The sequence below is a fragment of the Myodes glareolus genome, chromosome 13 (genome assembly GCF_982192425.1).
Source record: "Myodes glareolus chromosome 13, mMyoGla1.1, whole genome shotgun sequence".
NCBI lineage: Eukaryota > Metazoa > Chordata > Mammalia > Rodentia > Cricetidae > Myodes > Myodes glareolus.
This window is the reverse complement of record NC_142038.1, coordinates 8,560,925-8,582,230: the sequence shown is the minus strand read 5'-3', so window position 1 is coordinate 8,582,230 and position 21,306 is coordinate 8,560,925. Positions and strand designations below refer to the sequence as shown.

General features: G+C 46.4%; 1 protein-coding gene across 7 annotated transcripts in view; it reads right to left on the bottom strand.

Annotated features, from left to right (window-relative positions):
• The window catches only part of Ctdp1 (CTD phosphatase 1), a 60,321-nt gene that overhangs the window by 26,718 nt on the left and 12,297 nt on the right, over nt 1-21,306 (bottom strand). For 2 of the 7 annotated variants that reach the window (XM_048418984.3, XM_048418983.3), the window contains exons 5-10: nt 20,790-20,940; nt 17,365-17,455; nt 15,310-15,476; nt 13,198-14,241; nt 11,373-11,514; nt 9,809-10,018 (exon numbers count right to left, since the gene is read on the bottom strand). In XM_048418984.3, coding sequence (XP_048274941.3) covers nt 9,809-10,018; nt 11,373-11,514; nt 13,198-14,241; nt 15,310-15,476; nt 17,365-17,455; nt 20,790-20,940 — 1,805 coding nt within the window. Of the gene's footprint in view, nt 1-5,847; nt 6,009-9,808; nt 10,019-11,372; nt 11,515-13,197; nt 14,242-15,309; nt 15,477-17,364; nt 17,456-20,789; nt 20,941-21,306 lie in introns of all 7 variants that reach the window. The other 5 variants (XM_085676371.2, XM_048418982.3, XM_048418985.3 and 2 more) reach the window with 4 other exon arrangements.

Sequence of the window (21,306 nt, the reverse complement as noted above, 5' to 3'; positions counted from 1 at the left end):
TGGGCAGTGCTCTTCTGTGATGCTCTCCCATCTAGTTCTGCAGCATTAGGCTTCTCTTCAATCTTTATTTGCTTACTTTTAGTAGAGTGGGCTAAGTGGCAAGATGAGGAAAGCAGCAGAGTCACAGTCACGTTAGAGGCAGCAGAGCGGCAGTGACATTTGACCAGTCAGCACACAGAGGTGCCAAAGTGGCAGGGTTGGTAACTGAAGAGCTCAGAACAGCTGGGATAAAACCAAGGGGAGACTGAGGTTGATGAACAGAAGGCTGAAGAAATAGAAGAAAACCATGGACCTCGGTGCTGAAGTCTTCCATGGTGCTGCTTGGCCCTTACTAAGTCACCCCAGGCTTGGACACCGCTAATACTAGCTGCTGTCAGGAGCTAGGAAATCATGGCATCTAGGCCTGAACAGAAGTTCCAATGCCAACCGATGCCAACATCTAAGGAATTCTAAATCTCCTAGGCCTACAGGGGGCTGTTCACTTGTAGAACCTTTGTAAATACTTGGAGACCCAAAGACCCAGACCCTTGAGGCTGGAAAACTGTTAACAGCAGGGCGCCCTCTGCTGCCACAAGTTGCTGCTGTCCAATGCCGAGTAACAAGCACTTGAATAGTGTCTTCTCCCGTGGCTGTGCTTCCTATCCAGGGACAGCAACAGGACCCCAGAAACCCGGCTGACCACATTTACAGCCACTGCTGTTTGCTCCCAACACCCGCAGCTCCAAAGCTCACGTGAGTTTCCGTTTTACTAAAATCAAGTGTACTATGCTTCCTTCTCTTTAAGGTTGTCTAATGTTTCAACCAAGTTTGAAGTGTAAGGAAAAGAAAGACCTCTCTACTAGAGCCGCGTGTGGATCTTCCGAGGGCAGCACTGCTCACGCCATGCCCAGCTCACGCCATGCCCAGCTCACAGCTATCCTGGGTCTGATGGCGTCAAGAGAGCTCTGAGAGGGTGACAGGTTCCATGTGTATGAAAAAATGCAAACACCTTTGGCCCGTAAGACATTACATAGAGACCCGTGCGACAGCTTCCAAGGACCTCTTGGAGTACCTGTGAGCCCTGCTCTCCTAGGGAAGCCCCAGGGCAAGAGGCCAGTTACTCCCAGAAGCCACCAGGAGACAAAGTGTGACAGAATCATAAGAAGGGTACTCTCTTTACATTCCTTCTCAATCTGAAGCAACTTTGTATTTAAAATAAAATGTGTGTTAACAATGACTTAATGTTCTTTTAAAAATGAGTTGATAAATCAATCTTTAGACAATAACTTTTCTACTCTAGCCAAACAAGACAAAGACCCAGTGTTGCCTGTGCCGCCTTACTGAGGACAGGAGACAGGTAGGAAGGAGCAGCAGAGGCACAGGAGAGAGGAGACTTGGTATCATTTTCTAGGAACACCAAGACCCCTTCCCCACTCCAATATCATCTGTCAGGTAAGGCAGGATAAACCAGGCCCAAATCCTTAACGTGACGGGAAAGTGATGAGGCTTCAATCTGAATTATTTTTTGTGCAAGAACCAGGAAAACCTCCAACTGGTGGGAAGGACAATTAACAGGGCTGTCAACTCCAAAGTGACTTTTTATCTTTCAAAGACTTTAAAGCATCCACAACAAAAAGACTTTAACCAATTACAAATATATCTGAAAGAGATGAAAAAGAAAAAAGAAAGAAACCCTTGGCAAAGACTAGAAGCTGGCAGGCAGTGAGGGAAGTCTAAGACGAGAGCACGACAAGAACACACACAGGACGGGCTCGGCAGCAGCTGAGAGGGGAGGCTGTCGGCAAACTCACAGACATCACTTTGTCTGGACGGAGAGCAAATACAACTGGAGAGGAAAAGATGAACGCAGCTTTGGGAACTCAGGGAAGAGGGAACAAATGGTTCAGACTCCCAAGAGAGGCAGGGATGAACCCAAGCAGGAACGGCTGAAAATGTCCCTAATCTAGCAAAAGACATAAAACTTTCTGGTCTAAAAGCCTGAGTGAATCCTTTACTCCACAGATTCTCAAAATCCACACCAGCCAATGGAGTGGACAATTAAAGGTTGTTTTTTGTTTCTTTGTTTAAAGTGTCTTGGAAGCAGTAAGGAAAGCCTTACCTATTGCTATAGAGAAAAGGAAGCCAACAGGAGAGCTTGCCTGTCAAATTCAGGAAGAAACAGATACTTCCAAGGGACTGAAACAGAACTATTAGCCTGGGTCCTTATACTGGAATAGAAAACTACCAGGACGGGAGCTAAGCCAAGACTACTGTAGGCACAGGGAACAGAGCCCACCATGGGTCTCTCTCATGGCATGGGAACAACGACACGGAGACTGAAGCACACACAGACAGAGCAGGTGAGGGCACTACAGAAGACCCCGCTCTGGACAGCAGCCAACTCTCAGAAAAATAATTATAAGAAGGCAAGCAAGCAAAAGGAAGATGAGAAAGAACAGAAACCATGGAGCTGAACAGCAGGAAACAACCACAAGTCAATAAATTAAATAACTGTTGTTTGCTTTGTTTTTAAGACAGAGGATCATGTTGTCTAGGCTGCCTTAAGAAGACTTTGAACTTCTAATCCACTTGCCTCTCTACCTCCCAAGTGCAAATAACTGCTTTTTGAACGAGGTCTCCAGCAAGACTGGAAAAAAGAAAAATAAAAACCCGACAAGATTCCTTGTATTAGGGTAAAGAGGGTCACCCCAGGGTCAGCTGATATCACTGAAACATCCAGACATTCAAAGGTGTGGCACCAGCTTTCTTCAGGCTCAACAAAGGAAGGGAGAGGAGAGAACACTACTTGACCCACTTAGTGAAACAAGCCACACAGGGCTTGTGGAAATGCACAAAGCGGGAAATGTGTCACAGACTTGTGGCTGGTGTGCCTGACAACACACACAAACCTATAAACACAGCTCCACTCCAAGAGCACCAATCAGTGGGCCAGGGATATGCTCTGGGTGAAGGTACCTGCTGCTGAGCTTGCTGACCTCAGGACCTACATGGTAAACGCAGAGAACTACTCCTCTAAGTTTTCTTGTGACTTCCACACTTGATCTGTGGCACATCCCACAAGCCAACAAAACTTCCCTCTAAGAAATAAGTGTAGAAATTATTTTTTTTAAAAAAAAAGCAAAAAAGGTTATAAGCAAAGAAGGTTAACTCTCCCATGTAGAAGCAGGTCAAGAAGAAACTACATGTTCCTATTAGTCAATATACATACACATTCAAAACATCACAGCCACCAGTTAAGAAAATTTCGTAAGACCCTCCCCCGTGTGACAAGGGGGATGCAGCAAACCCCACAGCTCTCAACAACCAATCAGCAAGACTGAGAGAAAGGTGCTGCATCCTCAAGTTAACAGAAACAGACAGAACCAAGAAACAGATCCACAGTCACGTGCCCACTTGACCTTGAGAACTGCAAATGAGGTCAAGGGAGAAAAGGGCTCAAAAAACGACAGAAGCAAAAACTCTCACATCTTAGTGGGATGCACAGCAGTGATTCCAGCAGCGGAAAAGCTTCAACAGGAGGACGGCCATGTTCCAAGACACAATGGGCTAAAAAGTGAGACTGTCTCAAAATGCTAACCACTCAATCCCCATATCCTCATGCACCTCTGGGGTAGGAGGGTGAAAAGGACCTCTCACCACTCTTAGAAAAAGTGACTCACGAAAGTGCCATGCAAACCTGAATACCTGAGTTGGGATCCTCAGAACCCCTGTAAAAGCCTGGTACGGTCACACAAGCTCCTTCACTCCTAGTGCTCAAGAGGCAGAGGCAGGCAGCTCTCTGGAATTAACTGATCAGTCTGTTTACTAAATTGGTGAGCTCATCTTTAGTGAGAGACTCTTGTCTTAAACTATAAGGTCAAGAGCAATGAGGATGCTATGGGACACTGATCTCTGGCCTCCATGTTCATCTGTGTGTGCACACCCACACACCCCTTCATACCACCCTTCTTTCCCAAAAAATCCAAACCTGATTGAAAACAGATCATATTTTAGAATATGAAATAGAATAAAACACCAGAAAAATCTGAGGGTTGGGCTATCAGTAATAAACTCAAAAATGAAAACACAATTCACAACAAGAAAAGCTGATAAGTAGACTTCACAAAATTCACAAAGTGAAAACACTTACCGCTCTATCAAAGGCCCAGTTGAAAGGTGCAAAGACAACCACAGTGGACTGAGAAAGTGCTCACGTAAGGGAAAACATACAAAGATTGACACGTTACAGCAACCACCACACAATTCAAGCAGAGGATGGCAATGGCATGGTCATTTCACCAAAGAGTAAGCATATTCCATGAATGCTCATAGCTCAGTGTCCCTCAGAGAGCCATGCTTGGCTTCTCCCTGGGCTCACGCTTCCAGATGGGACCCCTGTCATCTTAGTAAGTTCAGTCAGGCTGAGGGGTCCGCCTCTTCACATGGCCAGAGGAGACCTGTACCTCACCCTGCTTCAGATATCGAGTTAGGTGGGGTCAGATGGACATCACCTACCAACAGGACACAGCCTGCTTTCCAGCCTCTCACTTTTACTGTGCTTGAGTGTCATTGAGGAGTGCCTGCAGTTGTCCCTGACTTCACTCAGTGACAAGTCTGGGGGACTCCACTATACTCTTAGCCACCAAGTACCAAGCAAAACTTACAACTTCACAGCCTGGGTGACAATGATCATCAAGGATAGTGCTCGGTGCTGTTGCCAAGTGCCCTGTCACAATGGGTCTGCATAGAGTTCTAGGCCCGGGATGAGGCTAACTGCCATCTCACAGAGGTGACAAGGCTGAATTCTCAGAAGTTCAGCAGGCACAGGAGCCCTGTGACAGACAAAGCAGGAGCTACATAGGCTGTAGATGGCTGGAGCAGTGGGCCATTCCACTATGCTGAGATGGGTGAGAGGACTCTCTACTGCCAAGGATGTACTGTGGATGTCTGGAATTGTGGTGGGGATGAGTATAAAAGACAAAATCACCAGGTGCCAACCCCAGCACAGAGAGCTGAACCAGAGCATACTTACTTGTTCAAGGGCTCAGCATATGAGACTCAGCAGAAAGGAAGGCAAAGGGGAGTACTCCACAAGGTGGGGCTAGGAAAACACGCTAGATTTCTCCACTCAGCAAACAAGAGCTCCCTGCAGAGTGGGTCTGATCAAAGTGGGACCAAGACCCTCAGCTACACTCCTTAGTGGACACAAACACCACAAGGAGAGCACTCTTCTGCATTTGGATGCTCCTGCCCCTCAGACATCTAGTTCTCTGGTACAGACATACAAGCAGGTAGAGGAAGGGGCAGGACCTCCATGTTTCCTTATGCACACTGGTCAGGGCCGTGAATAAGTAGTTCTGACACCTGCTGACCTCGTGGTACTTTAAGGTTTCTTGTGCACTCAAGTGTGGACAGCAGGAGTATGGCACTTGCCTGGTTCCCTGGCAGCTTCCAAAGTGAACTATGCTAAGAAGATGTGTCAGTGTGAGTATACAAAGCCACTTTCCATTATAAAGTTTCTACAACCAATACAGTTGATGACTCCTTACTACCCTCTACTGTACCAGGATAAGTTGGCACAGGGTACACAAGACACCTCCAGGTTCAAAAGAAGACATCACCAAAACAGTCACCTCCCAGGATGCATTGCCAGAGGCCAGCTCCGTACAGGGGTGACGCCACACTTCAGAACTCGTTTTCTCTGCGGCCGTATTAAAAGCTTTATTGAGGCTCAGCCTACCATTCTCAAATTATTTTTCAGACAACAATTACTTTTCACTTGTCTTGGATATCCCTAATCTACTGACACACAGTTCAAACAAAGCCAGATAATTTAAAAAACAATATTGTACCTAACACTGTACTCACCTTAAGACAAGGTGCCTTTGATTTTTAGTTAAGGAAAACTAAATGAGAGGCTGAGTTGGTTTCCGCAGCGTGGAAAGCAGACTGCACAGGTGTTGCGCAGGTGCACACCAGCACATACTGACTTTGTGGCTGCTTTAAATTCTGGAAGCACTGCTGTCCAACTGCAATTTAGAAACTGAATTTCAGAAATAGCCTTCAATCACAGATCCTTCTTGCCCCTTATCAGGTTATAATAATACTGCAGAACAGACAGCAACAGAAATGTGGACCCCTTGACCACCGAGACTTTGTGCTCAGGGGAAAATCTTAGGGTGTTCCCAGTTCCTGACACAAAAGTCAAAACCTTGGCATGTCCATCGAGTGTGAGATGGCTTCAGAACAGGGCTGATCCCTAGAAAGATTGAGACCTGAAACTTCAAACCCAACCCCAACCTGACCTCCAGAGTCAATCACTTAGGACCAGTGATTAACCTTCTATGTGATGTGAAGTGTCCTCCACAAAACCTCCAGAGGGTGGGTACAGAGAGCTTTGGAGTGGGTGTGTCCTAACTTCATAGGGACTGAGGCTCTTGTGTCCAGGGTCCACTACTCCAGGAAAGGTCTCCACCTTTTCTGAATCTTGCCTGAGTTCTCCATCTTTTTACCTCTTTCCCATACCCATCTGCCTCTCTGGGCTGACCATGACATAATCCCACCCCAGCACAATCCCACCACAGATGTTGTTGGCAAGAGGATCTAGAAGGACTCAGAGCTCCAGAATAGAGAGGTAGTCTGTAGTCACCAGGCTCCCCTCTCTCAGCATTGCTTCTCAAATCCTGGATGCTTGTGGCGGCCTCAACTCTCCACTGTGTCTCTTCAGCTCAGAAGGGTACAGGCGCCCCAGAGAAGAACACCAGTGTGGACGCAGCCATAGCCCAGTTGGTCATTGGGGCTGCTCCATTGCTTGTTCCATGTGACAGCTTTAGGATTATGATCAGCAAGAAAGAAATCGGAGTTCCAAATCCCATGTCCCACTCCACTGTCCTCAGCTACTGCCAGTTCTTAAAGTAGAACCTGGGTCAAAGGGCACGCACTCTCAGTAAACACTGCCGGAGCCCAGCCAAATGCTAAGTGCACTCACACACTTCACGCTGGCGTGGACAGGCAGCACTGGAATGAAACCTTTGTACTTAGTGCTGTGTGGAGGCTAGTGTTCACTGTACACCCCCAATTCCTACAAGCTGAATGCTAATCTCTCTCCATTGCCACAGAGTATCCTCCTGAGATCGCCCAGGCACACATGCACTGAGCACCTGGGCTCCAGTATCTAGCCCAGCCCTGAGACCACACTTGCCCTGACCTCCAATTCAGTGACCACATGAAGGACGTGCACATTCCTACAGCCAACAAGTTTCACGTCACCTCACCTGGGGTTGAGCTTTTGGTTCCATGTGGCTTTCCTTTTTTTTGTTCTTGTCTTGTACCATGTGATTTTACTTTTTCTGTTCTAGTACACTTCCTGCCATGGAGCTTTACTAGAAGACTCTTTAGGACATCCCACCCCGATCTCCAACATCCAACCTTCCACACGAGTGCTGGTGCCTGTGCCCTCTGGCTTCTCCTCCGTCACGCTGTGTCACAGAAGCAGAAAGCAGTGAGATGCAGACACGAGTGGGGAATAGAGGTATCGCTGCTGCCCATATGAGCTAACAGCATCCTTTCACACTTTGATGTGATATGCATATGAACATGTTCATACATGTACGTGCATGTGTGTGGGCCAGAGGTTGACATCATGTGTCTTCTCAATCACCCTCCACTTTACATGTCTGAGACAAGGCCTCTAACAGATTCAGCTGGGCTGGCTCATGCCTGTCTCCACCTGCCCAGCGGCAGGATTGCAGATACACACCACTGAGGCCAGCATTTATGTGGGTACTAGGAGTACAAACCCCACCCCAGCTGTGCCCTTGCACATTCATCCTCTTTATTCCTGAACCAAGACCTCAAGAACGAGGACAGCCTCACCATTTTAGAGGACACTTTGACAGAAGAGTAACTGTTTTACTTTAGGACAGTAAAATATATGCAGTGCTCTGAACCAAATGCAGACTTCTCACACAAACAAATTACTCGGGATCATGTGTGTGACTGCAACCTCATACCCGCTAGGCTCTGTATAGCAGCCAAGCTTGGCTGTGGCTATGGCAGGAGGTGCCAAAACTTCTGCTGTCCCTGTGCTCTGGAGAATTTGCCAAATGGTATTAATCACAAGAGAATCTGAAAGGAGGCTCAGAGTGAACTGTGAAAATGTCAAGAAAAATAATGTATCTCCACTGAACTTAATTTCATAGACAGTGAATAAATGTCTGAGCCATAGGTGCCTGCTACAGAGGAAAATCCCTAGTACCACACCACACAAACAATGAAGTCATGCCTAGGAAGGGAAGCAGTGTCAGAATAGCAATAATCAAAGCATCTCTCATGTAAGCAGGTAGGGGGCTTCCTAAGTTTTTACTTGACAAACCTTCACAAGACAAACCAACCCTTTATACCCCTTCTCAAAGGAAGAACCCAGCAAAGAAACGGACGGAAAGGACATAAAAGGCTGTTGGTTGAAGTATACTCTACTAGTGAGCCCACATCCACAGAGAGGCTAGGCTGCCTTCACAAAGCTCCTGCTAGCCATTAGCATCCAAGGACAGCTACTGGATATGTTCAAACATCTCACTAGGGCATACAAATCTACTCTTCTGGGTATCAGGGCAAACTGCAGCATGTTTTTGCAAAACAGCTGCTATGCTGAACCACAGTTAAAAATATTCGTAACCCTGACCTTAGAGACCTGACTTTGGTAACATGATGGTATAGACTAGAAGCAGCAGCAAGTGGACACATTCCAGCACGTGAGTAACTAATTAGAAGGAAACAAGTTTTAGTAATGATGACACTTTTTGCTTTGCAAAGCAGCAGGTGCATTCGAGGTGCACCGAGGAAGCAGAGAGCGCCACTGCACACCCGTCCTGAATGAGTAGTAGTTGGGCGTTTTTGTTTGCACCAACCCTGCTGCCATGTGTCACTGAGGCTGGGCCACACAGGACTAAGTTCTTGCTCAGCCCTAAAACTACTCTGCTGAAAACGTGCAAACTGCTCAGGCCTCCAGAGCCCACTGCAATCAGAGCAGAACTAACACCATTATAGTTCTGGGCTGTTGATCACATAGCTCAACTACCAGGGATGATCTCAGGGCTTCTGGAGAAGCACAAAGGAATGGGCAGGTGATGGCATGCCGACTGCGAGCTGCACACTGTATCTGCTGCCCCAAACCTCTAGGTTCCTTATTTAAACAAGCAGAATGTGCTTCAGCTATATACGGGCAGCCTGAGGGGTTCACAGGGACGGAGGTGACTAAGACTGCACAGAGAAAGCAGAGGGTAATAAGGGTCTGTCATGTGTGGGGCACCACCAACCTGGCCAACACACGGCATTTAGTATGCTGAGTGTTCTCACACACCCTTCTGACAAAGTGTCTTCTCTCAGTATGTGGAAGAGTCCAGGCGGCCAAGACTGCCTGGCCGCAGGACAGATCTGGGAGGGAGGTTAGAGCACCTGTTGGACCCTCCTCTGATGGGTACCCCAGGATACTCTTGAGTATGCTGCCAGCACGGAGCACTCTGTAGAGACACATGACTCATAAAGGATACTGCAGAACTAAAGCAAGAGTCTCTGTACTTTTGGTTTTGTAACCCAAGACTAGGCAGAATAAACATTGTTTAGGCAAGCAGGGGAGGAGTTCTATGCCCTGGAAATTGCCATTGTCAGACAGGTAGCCCAACACAAACTCAGGACTGAACAAAGCCTCAAATGTCACTTGTCTGCACTTTGGTCCAGTATAACCATTGTAACAAGTTCAAAAACTAAAACTTAACATTTGAGATGCCTATGTTCTCAGCAAAGGAAGTTTACAGGTGCCACAACATACCTGAAGGAGGAAGGCTCCCCGTGGATTAGTGGGGCACTAGAGGGAGCTGGTGCAGGACCCTGGGTGCCCATTCGAATGAGCTTGCCTGTGTTGGAGTCATAGATCCGAACTTCAGGGCCAGGATGGGCCTTGGAATGGATGGGTGTTGGGTGGAACAAGGCTGTAGGGAGCACATTCTGTCTGTCTGGAAAGGCTGCAGGGCTGTTATCCCTGTGGGATGAGAGCAAGGGCCATGAACAGTATTATCAATAACACATGGCCCAGGGACACAAGATCAAAGAGAAGCACAACAGTGTTAAGGATGTAGCTACAGGGATGTAGCAATAAGTACCAGAGACAACCAGAAACTACTGACTAGGCTCCAGATAAAATGCTTCTTCAATTCTCCACTGAATGCTTAAGATGGAAGATTTGCAACTCAAAATTCTAGAACATAACTATGTGTAAAAATCACATGATGCTCAACCACCAGCATCACCAAGCAGGACCCGCCTGGAAGCTTTACCTCAGTAGGACAACTTCAGTTCTTTGTACTTCACGCTCTGATATTTGCTTGAGCTGATAATGACCAGGATACTCTCAACAGAAACGGACTGCCACTTGCCCCCAACAACCAAGTTTCTCATCACAAATATACAAAAGTGTATTTGTGGGAAGTTCCATTTTCCATATACCTCCCTCTTGGAGTAATTCTGCAGACTGGCTCCATGGCCCTCATCCCACCCTCCTTCCTCTGGTTTCCTTATTTAACTGTATGACAATATAAACCCTGCAGAAATCTATGCAAACCTGAATATACTCCTGAATATACTGATATACTCCTGAATCGCACACTGAATTGTACTAAAAGAAAACCCAGATGTGAAACTTCTCTGGATGGTAACAGCTGCTTATCTTTGAGTTCACAGAGGAAGGAGGAGTTGAAATTCACACTGCAGAGGTCAAGGCCAGGGTGGACAGAACAGCCTTGGGAGTTGGGTGGCATTTCTAACAGTTAATAATGCCTACCTTGACAGGTCTACAACCATCAAGAAGACTCTCGCCATGCCTGTGAAGGATTATTCTGATAAGTTAACCAAGGAAAAGACTCACCCTAAAAGAATGTGGGGCACCATCTCAGGGTTCTCTGGGCTTAGGTCCTATATGAATCGGAAAGGAGAAAGCTAGCTGAGCGCCAACATCTATCATTTCTTTCTAAATGCTGAAACAGCATGGCTAGCTACCTCAAGCTCCTGCAACCAGATCCCTACCATGACAGAATAGACTCCTTCCTCCTTTAAATTGTTTGTCAGGGTCCCGTGTCACAGCAGCAGGACAAGTAACTAGTATGTCCTGAATCTTGAATGGAAACCCTAAAGCACCAAGGCTCTCCTCACTGTCTCCAGCCAGAACTCACTTTTCCACCTGAAACACTGCTGAATATGAAGTAGAATGGAGTCCACAGAACTCCTGGCCCCGCTTGGGAAGTTCATGGGAGCCACACTTAGATGTGTCTGCTTGTGGCTGGATACTTCAGGAAGAAAGGCAGCGTGGAACAGGGTGAAATGGATGGAAAGGAGCTTACCTGTGGGCTCGGGCATCGTCGTCTATGAGTGGGAAGAGCTGCTCCTCGACCTTGTCCCAGCGTTCCAGGCAGCTCCACAGCCAGTCAGGGTTGACCACATGTAGATGCTTACACTCTTGTGCCTGGCGCACCTTCTCTGTGCCTGCAGAGACAACATGTCACTGCCTGCCCTGGTATACCAGTGTGGGGGTTACATATTCCTTAAGATGGAGCTGAACACCAGGCTTACAAACAAGTATCCTCACCACTGGGAATTAGAACTTCTTCCAACAGGATTTCTGTACCTAAACTACTTTCTACTCCTCAATTTATCCTTGCAGACAGCCTGAGGACTGCCCCCTAGGCTTGTCTATTACCTGGGCTCTGGCATTACCCATGACAAGACACCGAGGCACCTACACTTTCAACTCTAAGGTTTCCTTAAGCAGCCTGGTGCCTGGCCTGTCCCCTGCCTACCTTTTTTTTTTTTTTTGGTCCTTCTTGTGTGTGCCAAGGGCCCCCTGCAGGCTCCTTATCACCCACCTAGTGCTTCCTTATTCTGTCTCCAGCTGATCCTGCCCTGTCCTGGTATACTATAGCTATTCTGTACACAGCTCAGTGACCCTATGCTGTAAGGTGGTCAACTGAGTCCCTGGCTAACTCTGTCGTCTTCAAAGGAAAAGGTAGGATGAAGACATGTCTGTCACATCTCATGTTGTCCTTATGGCTGAAGTCTCCAAAGAGAAGAGAACTTCAGAATCAGGCAAAATAGAGATGTGGACCAAGTACTGGACAGTCCCTACACAAGCAGATGCACACATAGACACACAACCCAAGGAGGGCCCTGACTTCTGCTCTCAATGCCTTGGAAGGATGACCCCTTTTGTTCCTGAGGAAGGCTGATGCGACATTCCCTCCTCAGACAGAAGACGTTGCTGGGGCCAGAAAGCTTGTCTGATCCCCACTAATCTGTGGTAACTGCTCTACAGAGCAAATGAGAGTATGGTCAGAAGCCAGAGGCAAATAAGACTGTAAGCTTCAGGGAGACTCTGGAATGAGCCACCTCGACAGCCATGCGGAACATGCCCTAACTCACTGACTGTTGTTGAGAAGCAGCAAGGGGACACGGAGTCCCTAGAGAACGTGGGCAATCTTAATTAAGGAAAAGTCAAGTTGCTTATGAAGACTATTTAAAATAGTAATTAGTTGTTTGTTTTCTTTAAACTTTTCTTAAAGCAACATCCATTACCATGTTATACAAAGCACATAAGTGACTACTGCTCTAGGGACCCACGACAGGTGAAGTGTGCACGGGAAAAACCAACCAAACAAACAAAAGAAGCCCACCCTTCATCTAAAGTCGATTATCAACCTTGCATGTGTGCTTTTAAGTGTGTCTCTGTGTGTGCAGGTGCCACACACAAATGCAGAGGTCAGACGACATCTTTGGAAACTTTACCCAAATTCAATTATCAACCCTGTGTGTTTGTGTAAGTGTGTCTGTGTGAATGTGGAGGCTAGAGGACAACCTTGGATGTTGGTTTTTGTTTTTTCGCCCTGAAACAGGGTCTTTGTTGTCTGCTTACACCAGGGTATTTTGCTCACGAGCTTCTGGGATTCTCTTGTGTCTGTCACTATATCATACTGTATCATACATACATGATACATAAACATATATACTGAGCCTGGCTTTACATGGCTTCTGGATATTCCAACTTGGGTCCTATACCTGAGTTATGATCTGTCTTGAAAAGAGAGCACGCCAAAGCACAGAAGGTGTATGCCCACCCGGAAACACTGTTGGTTGTACAGCCCTACCCATGGGATCAGGGACGGTGACACATACCAGCTCGCGCTGCAATGAGGTGAGTGGCCCTGTCTGGGGAATCAGGACTCAGCACCAGCTGAGTGAGGACCTTGGCTCCCAGGGCTGTGGCATGATAGTGCTCACGAGTCTTCTCCACAGGGAAGTTTGTTGGGTGCAGCCCACTGAATATCACAGTCACATCTGCAAGCACCTTGCTCTTGAGCTCTGGCACAATTTTTCGTATATCTGGAGCTTCCTCAAGCTCCTTCTTGAGGTATCTGTCATACTTTGTGTAATAGTCGGTGTGCACTCGGACCAGGATCTCCTCGAGGTGTATCAAATGGTCATCATCATCTGTGTCCTCTTCCTCCTCCTCCCCCACACTCTGGTCCAGAGACTCGCCCGCAGTCACACCTGACTGTTCACTGTTTTGTGACTCTGTTTCAGCCTCTTTCCGGTCCACACAGCCATTCCCCAGGCCACAGAGACTGTCCCGTTCACCCTCCTCCTGTGTATCCAGGTCTGATGCTTTGTCATGTGGGTGAGTGCTAGGCCCAGACTCTCCCAAAGGGCTTGCTGCAGGTCTCCCCCCACTTGTACCAGGGGGCCCCCCTTGCTGTGGAACTTTGGTTCTGTCCTGGGTGGCTGGAGACTTCCGGCCACTTCTCTCCTCACTCTCCCCATCGGAAGCAGAGGACTTCTGGCCGTCTGACTTGCTGCTCTCGCTGCTCTCACTGTCACTGGACAGGTCAAAGTCCAAGTCCTGGGCAGAGTCTCCCTGAGTGGGCTGTGCCCCCGGTGTGGTCTGGCTATCCCATTCACAAGACACCGGGAGCTCTGAAGCTTCTGTCAGCTCATGACCACCAGGGTTGCTGGGAGAAGAGGACCGGGTGAGGGACCAGGTATCCTTCTCATCTGCTTTACTGGGAAAAGCTCCTGGTACAACCTCTCCACCGTTGAGCTCCCGGGAGGCCTTCCCAAGGCCATTACTCTGCTCCAGCCCAGGAGCAGGTTTGCCTTCCTCAGGACCCTTCACCGACATTGTTTGTTCCAAGACGCCAGCTCCTTTAGAAGAATGATTTACTAAGTATGCACACAAAAGGAAAAGCTGTTGCTACTTAATGGTAATGACTTTCAAAACTGAACCGTACCCTCTCCAGGATAGTCTGGACTGCCCACCCTCTAGCTCAGGCCTCAGAAATTTCTGATCCAACAGCTGGACAAATCAGTAGCTCAAGTTTGTGGCCATGCACAAATCTACTGACTTTATAGCCCATGTGGGCATGGTCTTCCAAATCAATGCCCTCCTCTACAAGGTCCTAAAACAGAATTTTTACCTTCTTTTTCTACTTTAGAGACTATAAAAGTAATGGCATACCTTTATATATTTTGTTTCAAAACTGAAATTCATCATAAAAATTTAAAACCAAACGTTTAAATTGAGTTTGGTGATGCACACCTCTAATTCCTGTATTCGGTTTGAGGGAGAGGATCTGGGTTACATAAAAAGACTATGTAAAAAAAAAAAAAAAAAAAAAAAGGAAGGAAGGAAGGAAGGAAGGGAAGAAAGGATAAAGAAATGTAAATTTCCTTTGGACACTCTGGTTCACATGTGCCTAACAGTTTCTACACAGGCAACTAACCAAGAAATAGACCAAGCAGAGTTCCTGCTTGGGGCTGTGTTACAAGGGGAACAACTCTATCTCACATGAGGTGGGGGGCACTTCCTCTGTGAGACATATAACCCCCAGATTGTGTTGTTTAAGGAAAACTGGGATGAAACGCGGCAGCACCACAGCTGGATACTCAGACAGCATCTTTAATTTTACTCGGTCAGCGAAAACGTAGAGCAGTCTGTATGGTATCTCCTGCTGCTCCTCCACTTCCTCTTCCAGAGCTGGGGGCTGAACCCAGGGCCTTGTGGAAGGTGTGTAAGCAGTATACCATGGAACTATATCATCAGCCCTACTGTGATTCTTAAATATCCCACTTTTCATGACAAAATCCAATTTCCTCAGGAAAATTGAAATACAAATAAAAAGCAAAAAAGAATAAAGTGAATATTGAATTTGTAAGTCTTTATAGAAATAAAAAGTAAGAGATAAACATTTATCAAAATACTAATTTCACAGTGAGAAGGAGAGCACTCACCTTTCTTTCTTGTCTGAGGTTCCCGGGCCCCAGGGGGTGCATTCACATCGCCTGTGCCAGGAAAGTAGACATACTTCTTCACAGTTATGAGGTTAGGGGCAAACTTCCAGACATCTTCCCGGTCATCAATAATGCAAACCATTGAGTCTCCACAGGGAAAGAGATTTCTACAAGCGAAACCATGCAGTTTACACATACCAATCTGCCAGTTGCACTAATCTTTTCTTCTGCTAAAAAGAACAGACTCTTGACTCTATATTAACAGCAGACAGCAGACGCCTTAAGAAGGAAGCTATAACAGGGCCTTTCGCTTATGTCACAATTTAAGCTTTTCTTCTGTCCAGAGAAAGTAATGTTAAATTGTTTTTTCTTTCTCTGTTAGGGCTCCTCCGTTAAAAAAAAAAACTTTAAAAAATGGTAAATTCTGCAGTCAAAGGTCAGAACCAACTCTGAAAACGCAGTTCTTGTAAGCCAATGGGTCAGACCACATTCACAAACACAGTCAGGGCATAGAGCCAAGAGTTCATCTGGCTCCCTAGAGTGGACCTCCAGCTGCCGCTGAGCACAGCACAGGTGCCAGCATGTGCCTGTCCAGGGTGCTCCACTGGAGTCTAGCAACCATCCCTCCAGAAGTAACTCACCAATGATATCTCATGTTTTCAGTTTGCTCCCTGTATGCTAGCTAGCAAAAGTGAAGTCTTGTTCCACCTAAACACCCCACATTCTCTTCTAGCTAATAACAACGCGCACAGCTTTCTCTGTGGGTTTCTCCATATGAAACTTTAGAAGAGGATGCCTGCACAAGCCACACCCCTAACTGCCATGGCCCAGGTCAAAAGAAACACACTATAGGAACAAATGCCACCTGATACATAAGAATGGCAGACACAGTCCTTTCTTGGTAAAATGGGAAATTATCTTGAGCAAAGTGAAAATTTCATATATGACACTGCTTTCTAAGGAGGACTGAGGTGATGCTAGCCCTGTCACAAAAGCTTAGAAATGACAGGAAACAAGTAGAAAGAGAACACAAAAGGAAAGAGGGAAGACACCACACTTCAGCTATTTAACTTGGGTTTTACATACTAGTGGAATGAATAACCAAGCAAATTCCTATGAAATTATATCTCTGAGATGCTGGCACTGGTGTCCTCATCATCCTTCAACTCAGAAAGCCATGTGAAAAAACTGTGACATTCTAGCCGCTGCTGGGGTCACACTGCTGCTTCCTGTAGGCCCTTCACTTTCTCTAGGCTACTTTGCCTTATGAGTTCCAAACCTGCACCTTTGAGGTCAGTGCTTCCTGTCTTTGCAATACTGAACTCTAGTCAGGCCTCTCTCTACATAGGCCCGAAATTCAAGGTCTATTCTCCTAGGCCAGCTGGTGAAGGGAGACATGGAAGGCAGATAGATGGGTGAGAGGCGAAGAGCAAGTCAACATCTAGCCACGCAGAGGAAGATGGCCACTGCACTACTTCTGACAGCAACAAAAAAACCACCAGAGTAATTGCATAACTGTATAGTGCAGAGGAGGGAATAGGACTAAAGGGTTCTGGGACTGGGTACCGTAAGGGTCTATGGTGGTTTGAATGAAAAGACCCCTTAGGATCACATATTATATTTGAATGTTTAGATCGTAGTTGGTGAACTGTCTGGGGAGGATTAGAAGGTGTGGCCTTATTGGAGGAGGTATGTCACTGGGGGTGGGCTTTGAGGTTTCAAAAATCTAGACCCAGGCCCAGCTTCACTGTGGATCAGATGTGAGTTCTCATGTTCCCCACAATGATGATCAGGGACTAATCCTCTGAAGCTGAGTCTGAAAGTTTAATTTTCCTTCTTTCCTTTTCTTCTTTCTTTCTTTTCCCCAAGACAGAATTTCTCGGTGTATACCTGGCTGTGTAGACCAGGCTGGCCTCAACTCAGAGATCCACCTGTCTCTGCTACCTGAATGCTGTGATTAAAGGCGTGCACCAGCACTGCCTGGCTCAAAATTCACATTTGAAAGAGGAAACTGAATAGTAAACTGTCGCCATAGTAATTCAGCCAAATACATACCTAAGGTTTCCTGTTTTAGAAAACGGGTCAATACATTCATCTCTAGACAATATTCGATGAGAAAAAAGCTTCTTCTCGGGGTCCAAAAAACCTGTAAATAGAAAAGACAAAGGTCATGCTGTGCACAGCACTCCACACTGTGACCAGTACAGCTGAGACATGCTCATTTGGGTCTGCTCTTCTCTTACACACACCAGAATTTCTAAAACAAAACCACATTTGCTGTCTACAGTAACATTAACTTGAAGTAATCTGTAATATGCAATTGTGCTACATTCAGCACAGGAGGAGAAGCAAGATCCCAGTATTCCCTTAAAGATACTGCCCTAAGGATCTCATTGCTTCCCACTAACCCCACTTCCTAAAGGCTGAACTACCTCCCACTAATGTCACTGGTGTTCAGTCATGCTGATGTGCACTGTGCGGCACACTGGACCCGCAGGTATAGCTGCCGTGAGAGGTCACACCCTGTCCACAGCTGTGCTGAGGCTCTGGCATGCGGTGTTCCTGGAAGAATTTTTTACACTTATGTTTTCAAAGATACTGCCTACAATTCTATTTGATATTGCTGTGTGATTCTGTCCAACATGCTTCAGGTGTACTAGATACTGGAATTCTTCCCTAGAGTCACTGCTAGAAATGGGATAGGTGCCAAGGCTTCAAGCACTTGCCTAGCACAGGAAGACTCACAGTAGCGTTGGTTTTGGGCAGCCCTAGAGGCCAGGGCTGTTAGCTGGCTCTGACGTGTGGCACTGTCAACAGCACCATCAGTACAGACACCATCAAAGCAGCAGGCAACCACACTCTCCTGCTTCTGGTCTGAAACAGCCTGACATCCATTCTTCCCTTAGCTTTATTACTGGGGCTTTACTGACAGGGACTTATATTGATAGTATCACAGTGACTGAGTGTCAAAAGGACTAATAAGGTGACCCAGGTGAAACCCAGGATGTGACTGCTTAAGCAAATGTCCTCTTACTCAGTACTGACACAGTCAGTCTCTAATCCTCCTTCATTCTGGTCCTTGCTGGGTCTATATGGTCAGATCAATAAAACAGCATCTACAAGGAGTGACTCTAGGCCAGTGGTTCTCAACCTTCCGAATGCTGTGACCTTTTAGTAAGGTTTCTTAGGTTGTGGTGATCCCGAACTATACATTGGTTACATGGCTACTTCCTAACTGTAATTTTGTTACTGTTATGAACAGTAATGTAAATATCTGATATGCAGGGTATCTAATATGTGACCATTGTGAAAGGGTCCTTCCACCCCCAAAGGGGTTTTGATCTACAGGTTGAGAACTACTGCTCTAGGATTTGTCCAGCAACTGTCCTAAATAACTATGGTGAGATCTAAAAGAACCCCAAATAAGAAACACTGACGTTGCTACTAGATAGACAGGAGGCACAGGTGCTGAGGTGCTCACTCACAGGAACCAATCCAAAGCAAGAAAAGTTTATTCATGTTGAATGAATAAACATTTTTTCTTATGAAGAAAGAACAAAATGAATGCAACTATTCAAAAAGAAATAGTTACTAGGTAGCTATGCGATACAGATTTATTAACAACCACAAGGATGTAAGAATCTTATGTGAGAAGAACATGGCCTGAATGTGTATGTAAACTTAGACAAACTATGTTAAGACTATGCAAACACATCCACACCCAGCAAGAGAAGAGGGAATACATGTTGGCATGATGATAGTGATGAATATTTTTCTAATTTTTAACTTTTCTAATAGCTTTAACTTAAAAATTAAAAGTACCAAAGTGCTCATTTAACTGGGATGTTTTCTTCATTAAACTCTGCTGTGTCTCTCCAAGTCACCTACCTACAGCTTGCCCCATTATCACTATTAGCCCATGAGTCACTAATTACCACCCAGAGAGGCAAGGTTTCAATGGGAAAGCCACAAACTTGGGTGTGGATCTACTTTTATATAGGGATGCCTTAGCTGTCGGGGCTGCTACAGCCAACTACTGCAGGCTGGGTAATTTATAGCCAGCAGGTATCTTCACATCACAGTTTTGGAGGTTGTAAACCCAAGATCAAGGCATCAGCAGCTCCAGTGACAGGTGGTACTTGTTCTGCTGATGGTGCCATCTCATTATAGCTTCCAAGGGTGGGAAGGACAAGCTAGTGCCCTGAGGCCACTTTCATAGCCTCCCAAGGCCACCTAATAACCACCTTCTGATTAAAGGTTAGAATATGCAGGCAGAGCACGGGGTTCTTTATTGGTCTGAGATGGCTTACCTTCCTATTACACAATCATACAAATCTTTAAATCCTATGTCCTAGGTACACAGGAGTCACAACCTTAAAACTCTGACGTGAACAATAGGAATCAGCTTTAACATGTGGGTTCAATGCTTGTGACAAACACAGTATCAGTGCAGACTGTCAAAGTGTGAGCTTCTGACCACGGGGAGGCAGGATGTGCTTAGGGTAGGGTGTGCAGTAGGGGCAGAGTCTGTGGAGCAGAGAGTGTACATGGAAATCTCTGTAATTCTGCTGCGAACCTGAAGCTGACTTAAAATACAAAAGCCTATTTAAAAACATAAGCTACAAAGAAACTAGAGACTAAAAGGAGATTATAAACTAACAACTCCATCAACAAAGACAGATCAATCTGTATCTTTGAAGTGTGTGTGTGTGTGTGTGTGTGTGTGTGTGTGTGGTGGATATACTCACCCATGCATGCATGTATGTAGGCCAGTAGTCAACAGTGGGTTTCTTCCTGTATCACTTTTTGCTTTGTTGTTTTCTGTTTTGTTTTGAAACAAGGTATCTGATCCTACTGGTTCAGAAAACAGCTGGCCATTTTGATTTTTAGTGGGTGCTGGGGATCTGCCCTTGGGTCTTCACGCAAGCTCAAGAAGAGCTGTACCCATGCAACCAGCTCCCTAGCCTCAAGACGCTGAATATTAAAGTGCTCACTTGAACAAGCTCTGCAACAGCCGATAGCCTGCTGGCATGGGATTCAGGAAGTGACTGTAAGCGACAGTGGCTCAGTAGTAACTTCCTAGCTGGAGATAGCTACAACTCATTCCCCAGGCAGTGCTGCCACCTGGTGGCCACTGCACACTAAGAGCTCATGGACAAGACTGCCAGCAGCTCATGCCCACCCAAGACAAGCAAAGGTCACTCTTAGTCACTTAAGTAACTCATGATGGCATTTGGTACACACGTGGGACAGCAGAGCTCCAAAGTCATCTTTAGTCAGCTAAGGAACTACCTCTGAAAAGAGACCCATGTAAGTTCTCCCTTTTCATCCACCTATGGTACCAGTCAACTTCCCCACTGCAACCGCCAGTCTTAACCCTGAGCTTCTGCACCATTCCTTGTTTTGAAGAAAACGCACTTGAAAACAGGAAACAACTTGCCATCTATTCGTTTGTGGACCACATATTGTGCTTGACTGACCTGCAATGGTGTGGGCATACAAACGGCTGCCAAAAGTGAAAACATGCAACTCGTACAGCTTGGCGATCTTCTCCAAAAAGTCCCTGCAGTGAGGCCGCAGGCGGGTGTGCAGCATCGGCTCACCCCGGCCCAGCTGGAAGTGAAAGATGCCCTGTGGAGAACAGGCAAGAGTGAGAGGAGGACCAGGGAGAACTGCCCAGCTGGCATCTAAGACCTTGCAAGGGTCTGCAGACATACAAGCCAGGGGAGGGTCTGTACAGGGCACATGAGATCCAGATACTGCAGGAGTGAGGCATGGGAAGGTCCACAATGACGAATGCCACTAGCTATGACAACAGCCACTGTAATAACAAGCTGCAATAACTACCTCTCATAATTATTACTGTCCACGACACTCCTTACTATAGAAACTATCTGCCAACTAGTAATCACCATAGCCACTTCTGACTATGCAGGATCAACCACCATGATAACTCCCTGTGACAACCACAACCAGGGCAGCCTGATGAGGGCTGTT